The sequence below is a fragment of the Molothrus ater genome, chromosome 10, assembly GCF_012460135.2.
Source record: "Molothrus ater isolate BHLD 08-10-18 breed brown headed cowbird chromosome 10, BPBGC_Mater_1.1, whole genome shotgun sequence".
Taxonomy (NCBI): domain Eukaryota; kingdom Metazoa; phylum Chordata; class Aves; order Passeriformes; family Icteridae; genus Molothrus; species Molothrus ater.
Window position 1 is genome coordinate 18,990,218 of NC_050487.2, and position 9,886 is coordinate 19,000,103.

At 43.8% G+C, this 9,886-nt stretch overlaps 1 protein-coding gene across 2 annotated transcripts in view; it reads left to right on the forward strand.

Annotated features, from left to right (window-relative positions):
- Positions 1 to 9,873, forward strand: part of GNB4 (G protein subunit beta 4) — a 30,500-nt gene extending 20,627 nt beyond the window's left edge. For both annotated transcript variants that reach the window (XM_036388435.1, XM_054515882.1), the window contains exons 4-10: positions 177 to 283; positions 1,107 to 1,170; positions 1,853 to 2,015; positions 2,162 to 2,228; positions 2,364 to 2,565; positions 3,730 to 3,946; positions 5,085 to 9,873. In XM_036388435.1, the coding sequence (XP_036244328.1) occupies positions 177 to 283; positions 1,107 to 1,170; positions 1,853 to 2,015; positions 2,162 to 2,228; positions 2,364 to 2,565; positions 3,730 to 3,946; positions 5,085 to 5,191 (927 nt within the window). In that variant the 3' untranslated portion in view covers positions 5,192 to 9,873. The remainder of the gene's footprint in view (positions 1 to 176; positions 284 to 1,106; positions 1,171 to 1,852; positions 2,016 to 2,161; positions 2,229 to 2,363; positions 2,566 to 3,729; positions 3,947 to 5,084) is intronic.
- The last annotated feature ends 13 nt before the right edge of the window (positions 9,874 to 9,886 follow it).

Genomic DNA, 9,886 nt, shown 5'->3' on the forward strand with positions numbered 1-9,886 from the left:
TGTCTCTGTAAAATCTGTTTGTGTCGGTGTTGCTGGGTGTACACCAGTATCCTATTTTTAATGGTTTTTGTTGTGTGCCAAGATAGATACTCTATCAAAGTTCAAATGTATTTTTGTTATCTTGTGCATTAAAAATAGTTCCCAGTATCTCAGGGGTTTGTTTGGTTTATTTTTAGATCACAACAAGTCTGGACTCCGTGGGGCGAATCCAAATGCGAACCCGGCGCACGCTCAGAGGGCACTTGGCCAAAATCTACGCCATGCACTGGGGATCTGACTCCAGGTGAGTACAGGGAGCCTTGGGCTGCCAGGCATGGGCTGGGCTCCCACTGCCACCTTCAGATTCATGTCAGGCCCTGGGGGCTCATGGAGTGTGGAGCTGGTGGCCCTTGCAGGGGATCACAGACCAGCACTGGTGGGGGTTCAGGTTCTTCGCCTGTTCTTGCCATAGGTGTTTTGCTTTCTCCTCTCAATTTTAACTTAAGTTTTTGAGTCTGTTTGAACAGGAGAGAGTATGTGATGAGGCATATTTTTTGGAATGTTGGATATTGTACTTTCCAAAATGTTGAATAATTATGTAACTTCTATGGTAGGGATTTAAAAATTTTACTGACAAATTTTTATTTCATTGAAAAAAGATCCTTTTGTACATAGTGGGAAAAGTAACTTGGAGTTTTGTTTTGCTGCCTTTAGAGCAGCTGATGGTGAGGTGTAAACACTGCCTCTGTATTGTATCCTCCAGGGAGGAATTCATCTAGAATCTGTTCTCAAGTTTTATTTTTGCCTAAATTCCTTATTTGCTTTTGTGTAACTGTAGTTATATGAATAATGAAAGCAGTTGTGGAGAGAGTTCATAAAATGTGTTTTTAGTGAGTTGTGCACTTGTGTTCATTTTCAATCATGAGTCCCCATGGGATTCCTCAGCCAGGTGATATGGAGATCTAGATCTTTGCAATAAATGCACCCCGTCAATAAAAAGGAAAAAGCAGAGGGTAATGAAGAAATTATAAAACTTCTGAATCACTTGATAATCATGCATGATGTATGTCTATTTTGAGATTTTGTTTGTTTTATATTAACATATTTTACTTTGTGTTCATATTTAGGCTACTAGTCAGTGCTTCTCAAGATGGAAAATTAATTATTTGGGATAGTTATACAACAAATAAGGTAGATATTTATAATCCTTATCAATAATTCATGTATAAGTTGTGTGTTTGAAGGTGCTTGTGTCTGTCTTTTACCATGGCTGCAAATCAAAACTCAGAAGTAGCCTTTCTCATTCAGACAATCTCTTTCTGTTCCTTTCCTGGCTGGGTAGCACTAGTGATGTGTTGTAGGTTGTCTCTGAAGCAATAGTTCATTACATAATAACAAGGTGTAACATTTTCACTCTCGCTTGCCTAGTGCAGTAGCTGTAGCTCTCTGCCTGTGTGGTGTTGCTTCTAAAACTAACTTGGTTTTGAATTATAGAACTACACAACCTCAGAATTTACAATAGTGCTTTGGGTTTGAGGGCAGAGGAAGGAGAAGGAAGAAAAACAGCTGTTAGGGAAAAGCTTAGGTAGCGTGGAGTGGAGCTGTGCTTCTGTAAACCATGCAGTCTCCATGGGGACAGCCATCCTGTCTAACAACCTACAGTTTAAAGATGCAAATAAGTTGGACAGAGAAATCTTAACTAGAATAAACGAGGATCGTAAATGTTTAAGTTTACAATAGCTTTGCTATGAAATAACCTACTGAAGATCTGTGTAAAATGCAGTGGGTTGGGTGTGATGGGCTGTGACCCCCGGTGCTGGTGCTGGGGTGCCCCTGGCCCTGTGTGTGCTCTGAGGCAGCAGTGTCTCTGCAGATGCACGCCATCCCCCTGAGGTCCTCCTGGGTGATGACCTGTGCCTACGCTCCCTCGGGCAACTACGTGGCCTGCGGGGGCCTGGACAACATCTGCTCCATCTACAACCTGAAAACCAGGGAGGGCAACGTGCGCGTGAGCCGCGAGCTGCCGGGCCACACAGGTCAGTGCTCCAAGGGGAGCAGCCCTGCCTCGGGCTGGGCACTGCCTGTGCTCTGCTTGAGTGCGACAGCCTGGCTGCTGTTCTGGCATTTTCACCTTCAGTTGTTACTCCTGGGTCAAACCCTTACACAGCTGTTTTGTTTTTAGGATACTTGTCCTGTTGTCGCTTCCTAGATGACAACCAAATTGTCACTAGCTCAGGAGACACCACTTGGTGAGTTTTTGAGCTCTGTTGACCTTCTCCCACCCCCTCTTTCTTCCTTTTTTTTTTTTCTCTCCAGTGCCTTAATTTCTGTTTAAAATTTGAACTCTGAAATAATGACAGACGTTGTGTTAACTTCATCTGCAGTGCTTTGTGGGACATAGAAACCGGCCAGCAGACCACCACATTCACGGGGCACACTGGAGATGTGATGAGCCTCTCTCTGAGCCCAGACATGAGGACTTTTGTCTCGGGCGCCTGCGATGCCTCCTCGAAGCTCTGGGATATCCGCGATGGGATGTGCAGGCAGTCCTTCACGGGGCACGTGTCAGACATCAATGCAGTTTGTGTAAGTGAGCCTCCTGCTCCCACGTGGGAAGAAAGGGGGAGGATAAAGGCTACATTTGCATGAATTCAGCTTAGAGTCTACTGAGCTGCCTTGATTTAAAATCAATTAGTTAGGGTAGAGAATGTTAAATTGTATGTAATGGAGAAGGTTGTGTAATAACTTACAATCTACTTTGTAACTGAATTATTATTGCCATTATCTGTGATGCACTGCGCTGTTCCTGGAATAGTTTCCCCTGTGTTTTTATTCAGTAACTGAGACATCACTTTTTTTAAGAAGTAAAGAATGGACTAGGGAAACTTTTTGAAGCATGGCAATGTGTTAAAAACTGAAAATTGTAGATAAATGCAATATACTGAGAGGGTAAAACACAGCCAAGAATACTCATCCTAAAGTTTTTTTGTTGAACAAAAAGAGCTTTCAGTGAAGTATTCTGGAAGGCAATTAAAATTAGTATTGATATTGAATATTCCCTGGAATAATATGGTAATATTTAGAAAGTGGATTATATTTCCCCTCTGTCATAGTAACGCTATGTTCTGATCTGCAAGATCCAGGCTCTGGTAAATAGAGAAAGAAATCTAAGTCGAAGCTGCATCTGTTTTTGATAAACATGAAAAATTGTTAAGGCTGAGAGAATACCAAGCACATGACCAGTACAAAAATGCAGTTCCTATACTTAGACCTGAACCCTGAGATGTGCTGGGCTCTCTCCATTCCCGTTTCAATCAATATTGCTGTTGAGAGAATAACTCGGATTTGGAATAGATTTTTTTAGGAAATTGAATTGCTTGTTTGCAGTGTTTTGTCTTGGCTGAGCCAACCTGGCTGACCAGCTCAGGATGGAACACTGTGTTCCACTTCAGCCGGGATGTGCAGAGCTGGGGTTTGCTTCATTTGTAGGAGTCAGTGGCATCCCCTGTGACTGCTCTTACAGCACAACCAGGAGCTGCCTGGCTGTAATTCCAGTCACTCAGGTGTCCCCAGTGCTGTTCCAGAGGTGTTCCCTTGCATAGCTGCGTACCTGCGTTTTCCAACGTGCAGAAATGAAATAAACCATTCTGCCTTTGCCTGGTGAAACACTCCTGTGCTGTGCTCAGCCCAGCAAGGCCAGTGTACGTTTTGGTGCTGAGCTCCTGTGTCTCACTCCCACGTTTCTGGCAGTTCTTCCCCAACGGCCACGCGTTCGCCACGGGCTCTGACGACGCCACGTGCCGGCTGTTCGACCTGCGCGCGGACCAGGAGCTGATGATGTACTCCCACGACAACATCATCTGCGGCATCACCTCCGTGGCCTTCTCCAAGAGCGGCCGCCTCCTGCTCGCCGGCTACGACGACTTCAACTGCAACGTCTGGGACACCCTCAAAGGGGAGAGGGCAGGTGAGGACACGGCCACAGCCCCTGCACGCTGCAGAGCCAGGCTGCTGCCAGTGCTGGTGCTGCTGGTCTGGATCTGCTGGATTCTCTCAAAATGGCATCCTTACACTTGTCTTCCAGAAGTCACATTGCATTTCAGTTCCATCTCCATGGTGTGAGCAGTAGATGAGGCAGGAGAACAGGCCTGTTCTTGGGCTTTACAGATCTGTGTGCTGGGAGATCCCAGCTCTCGAGGCTGAGAAATGCCCTCCAAAATTGCATCTACAGAAAATGTATTTCACTAAAGTGTATGGGATTAAGTAGTGCAAAATTACACGTTTGCATTGTATTTTGCACCCATGAGTGGCAGTAATTCAGATGTAGCTACAGGAGTCTTTTTGGCTTTGCATTCCCTGCTGTTGGGAGAAAGGGAAAGTGGAAACTTCTGGTCCTTGAATCAGTCACTTCTGTCAGGACACAGCATGCTTTATAGCACAGCTATTTCTTTCTCACTTCTTACAGTAACTTAAATGCTTGGGCCTGGTTCAGTTCTGAACACCAGTTCTGCTGTCCAGACTGGAAATAAATCCTTTTCCTTAGTTCTGCTACACCTGGATGGGGAACCTTGGGAGAGCAGACAAGGGCAAGAAGACTTAGAGAGAAAACAGAACCAAAGCAGGAAGGAGGCAGGCTAGTGCTGCTCTCCGTTTGTCACAATATACAGGGGATTTGTAATCCCTTGGGCTTGCAAAACTGGGGAAACTCAAGGTAGTTAATGCATGCAGGACTTTGTAAGGAGACATCACACTGGATTTTGGGAGTGCTTGATGGCTGAAATTGTGGACAGCACAGAAAACAGGGAAAAACCAGTAGAGAGCCAGATTAGGGAAGACATCTCTGGGGCAGAAAGGAGAAGTCATAAGGGCATAGAGAAAAATGGAGGCAATATTGTGTGTAGATATTTTTACATACCTTATTGTTGGGTTTTTTGATAAGGCTGTTATAGTCTGTGTGGTTCCTCAGAGTAAAGACAAAAAGGAGAATGAAGATCTTGCACTGTACCTTTTTTAGTACAATTAAGACTTACTTGGGAGAGCAGAGTAACAACTGAAGTCCTTGGCATCTTGCAGACACTAAACTTCCATTGCTTCTTCTTTTCCAGGTGTCCTGGCTGGCCATGACAACCGTGTCAGCTGTTTAGGTGTTACTGATGACGGCATGGCTGTAGCTACAGGGTCTTGGGACAGTTTTCTCAGAATCTGGAATTAACTGGGAGCCAAACATGTACATTCTCCATTTGAGATCTGGAGAGATCAATGCTGCAGCCTATAGCTGTGAAATAACATTTCTACCTTGTATTTGCAGGTGAAGTTTTTCTATTCACTGATTATTACACAAAAAGGCTTTCTGTAAACTAGAAAAAAAAATCAAGTGAAGAAATAGGGGAGGGGGGAAGAAATCACTGACTTTTTAAAAGGGGCCAGCACACATAATCATGGTGACCGACAAACTAAGAGCCAGTCTTTTTGTTTTTGGTGGTTTGGTTAGATTGTCCTTGAAGGGTTTTTGCTTGTGCTCAGTCTGCTAATCCTGTACTTTTTTTTGTACATAACAGAATATACACATTATAGCAGCCAATCATGTAACATTTGTCTGTATGTAAAGAAATATGTTTGCATTTTTTATGGAACTACATTTATAGCTTTGCTTTTAACCTGAGATGTCACTTCTGAGTTTTGTAGTGGGTGAACTAGATTGCTGTTTTAAATGTTTTTGTGAATTTACTGTAGATAAAGTGAAGCCAATGGTATGTATGTGTTTTTTATAATGGAAGGCATTTGAATTTTTTTTAAAGGCCCTGGAGACTCCCAGTTAATACCTACCGCCTTATTCACTCACTTCTTGACCTGCTTGCCTGGTTTTGATCAGGGGGTTCTTCCTTCAAGCCAGTGGTTCCTGGTTCATCCATTGGCAGTCATGACCTCCAAACACCAAGGAGTTAGTGCCAGGTAGACTTGCACCAAGAGCAGAAGTAATTGGAAAATAAAGTAAATCCAGATGTTTTAGCTTCCTCCCTGCAGGTTTTTGCATCAGTTATTCCATGTAGTCCGTGGGTACAGAAGCCAAGTGGCCGAGTGCTGTGGCCAGCTCAGCTCTGGCCACACGTGTGGGTTTGGCTGCTCACAAGCTCCAGCTGATGTGCACTCACAGTGACTTGGCTGCTGCTCAGAGCCCAGAGCAGTGTGTGCAGAGACTGCTTGTTCCACACCAACTGAGAAATTCAGGAGGACTTTGCTTAAATTCCTGAAGAGGATTTAACTGTGCAGTTAATTGCTTCTAATTCCCCTCCAAATTCAGGGGTTGCCAAAGCACACCACAGCCAAAAGTGCTTATTGTTAGTTCTGTGCAGTGTGAATTACCAAAGGAATTGTGCAACTTAACTGCACCTGTGTGACCCCTGAAAACTTCCAGCATAACCCTGAGGAAATGTGCTTGTTCTGTGTGCTCTCTGAGGGCTGTGCCATGGGGGTTTCGTGATGCCAGATATTCTGCAGTTCCAACACCATAAATGGCCATTTCTGCTCCTTTCCTGATTTCATTCTGATTTTGCTGTCAGTTGCTTAGAAATCTCACCAAGTACAGTTCAGTACAGAGACAGGAAAATCATGGGACTGATGCCCATTTGAAACTGCCCAGGGAGGATGCTTAATTTTTTGGTGCCTGGCAGCATGTCTGTACTCCAGTGGATGTTCCCTTGGGAATCTGAACATCTGTGGCTATTTTGGAATGGGGGATTAAGTCTATTGGCTTCTCTTAAGTGACTTATTTTAAAGATAACGTGAATTTTAAATCACCAGGTTGGAAGATGATGTTAGCTGTCATTCATTGGAACTGATGGGGAGTCTGGGTGTCTCTGGGTCAGGTAGGAAAGAGAAGGACCCAGAATCCTGTAGTATATCTAAATGGATTTCTGGCTGAGATGACTTCTGTCAAGTTTCTGACATTTTTTAATCCCTAAACTTCAGTACTTCCAGACTGTGCCTGTAAACTCACCATGTCTATAATGGTGAAGGTGCCAATAAATGTGCCAGTCAATCACAGTAAATTCACTTTTAAAATAAGAAAAAGGCACTTCTTATACTGGAGAAGGAACATTTCCTAACAGCAGCCTGTGGTGTAGGACCAAAATCCCACTGTATTGTGTCTCACAGAATTCCTCAGTGTTTTGCTTTGTGATCTGTCTGCATTTATAGAACTATTATGGAATTCTTGTAACTCTCTTAAGTGAGCAGCTCTTTGGGATCTTGCAGACTCAGTTTATTTTTTAGTGGTGCACTTGATTATTTTTTTTAACTCACAGCTGCCTTGAGTGAATCATTCTGGAAATTTGTTACTAAGGAATTTTAAGAAAATATTCTTTTTCTAAAACAATTCTTTTCCATAGAAGTGTGTTTTGAACCAATTTCCTAGTCAACACCTTTGCCGAGACAGGTGCCATTTTTACATTCTGGTATTAAAACTGGTTTCTACTTGTGAAACTCCAAAACCAATTTTACAGCTGTATATAACTTTTCTTACCAGTTCAGGTAGCCTGTAACAGTGGTAATGGCTCTTGTACAGGTATTACTGCAAATAACTTCACTGTCATTGTCGGATGGCTGTTGCCTCTTGGATTCAGCTGCTTTTAAAATAAATCCTAAGGAATGCCAACTACTTGCTGAGGTGTCCAGCAGCATCACAGAGCTCTGCCTGCCTCTGCTCCTCGCTCAGCCCGGGCCTGAGGGGCTCTGCTGTCAGCACACGAGACCTGGGAGAAGCCTGAGCACAGCAGGGAATCGGCGTCTGGTGCAGCTTTGGAGCCTGAAGGAAGCTGTGACAGATCCTGCCCAGGTGATGGCTGCTGTTCCTGCCCTGGCTGTGGGTTGTTTTTCAAGCCTGCAGGTTCCAGTACCACAGGTACTGTGTGATGCCACAGAACGACTCAGGCTGTGGCATTCCCTTCTTTAAATGGCTGGCAGGGACCTCTGGAGGTCAGTGCCCCAGCTCAAGTGGAGGCGGCTTTTATGGTAAAAGCTCAAACTCCTCCTAAAAGAAGGAAGGTAATGAAATGACCCTTGATAGGTTTTACCCCAGCTTTGAATTTCAGAGACACTGGTGTGGGCCCAGGTGTGCAGCTTGTGTGACTGCACCATGACAGCAAACTTGCTCACAGCAGGTCTTGCAGCATGAGTGGGCACATCTTCACTGGCTTTAAAGGTTTGTAGCCAGGCCACATCCTTAGCTGAAGTTCAGATAAGTTGTGTCATTACAGAACTGGAGTAGTAACCACAAGAGCATTGTGCCAAACAGTGGCAGAGCAACTCCTGCCCAGCCTCTCTTTTAAGGCAATCTGTTACGGCTCGGGAAGCAGAACCATGTGCTTGATGCAACAAGGTTTATTTTATTCTGGTAGAGTTTGTCAGCATTTTCTAATGTGATCCAACTTTCCAATAGAGAGTTCTCCCTTCAGGCAAGTGCCCAGCCTGGGCTTGTTCCCATGTAGCCTTGGATGGCTGTTTATTGGTGGAGAAAGCAGTCTGAGATTCTGGAAACCACAGAAAGCTGCTGTGGCTTCGTGCTGATGTTTGCTCGTGCACTTCAGTAGTGTGGCCTGGTTCCATCTGCCTGCAGCCCTTTTCCTTCCACACACTGCTGTCCTCTGCTGTGCTGAACTGCAGAGCCATGGCAGGGCTGGCAGAGCTGACAGCTCCATGGGTTGACAGGATTTGTGCCACTCCAAAGGGAACGTGCATTAAAGAGGCTGTTCCTGCCCCAGGACAGGCCTGACCTTGCCTTGGCAAAGCTGAGCTGGAGCAGCAGCAGGTCTCAGTGGGTCCTTACTGTAATGCATGGGCTGGAAGTAGTTGACTCCTTCCTTCAGTTTTGTAACTGCTCATCCTTTGATGAAGTTCACATTAATTACTTTAAGATGGAATGAAAACATTGTGAAAACATTCCCAGAGTTGTAGTCTGTCCTCTCTGGGGACACTGTCACCTCCACTAGGTTTAGTGCTGTGCTTTAAGATGTTGGTGAGAGTTTTGGCTAATCAGACTAGTTGGTATCAATGGTTGTGTAGCAGAATGGCTGGTTTTGAGATAGCATTTCCTGTCCAAGTACTTAGCATGGGTTGATGGTGCACTGTGTATCCAGTACTCTGGCATGCATGCTGGTCACACTCCTCCTACACTTCAGAGGCACCAGAGCCTTTTATCCAATTGCTGGTTATGTAAAATACATGCAGAATGTTAATGCAGTGTTGTTATGGTAAATGTGTGAACAGTGTTACTAATTGATATAACTGATAACAGATTACATGTGCCTGACATTCTTATACCACACAGTATGTTTAGGTTTTAACTAATATGGACTTCGGTGGAATAGTCTTAGGTATTTCAAGCCTTTGTTTTACTTACACAATGGTGCTCTCTTTGTGTTTTTCTTTTTTTTTTTTTTAAATAAAAGCATCTGAACACTTGTAGTACATATTACATCCAAAGGAGTCCAAAGCAAAGTGCTTCTAAACATGCTTAATTTTACTTTGCCTTTAGTTCCCAGCATCTCTCATCAGCTTTTTTTGTTTTGTTTTTACTTGTTGCTGACTACTTTGGAAAACTTTGGTAATGTTACCAATTATGAAGTGATTCTGCACTGCCTTTGGATTATGTATGTATTCAGAAACAGTCTTAAGGCTTTTATTTAAGCTATTAAAAAACCAGGGACTTGTGCCATTTGTTCTTTAACAGTGCTGTTGTAAAAAGACTTCGCTGTGACAAAAAAATCACTTGCTATGAACTCTGTTTATAGCTTTTTTTTTCCACGATGGATCTTTTTCTTTGTATTTGTACAGTGGCTCAGTGAAAGATGTTGCCATGAGTTGATATTGTAACCAATAAACAAGTGCTTTTAACCAGCCTGGCTCAGCT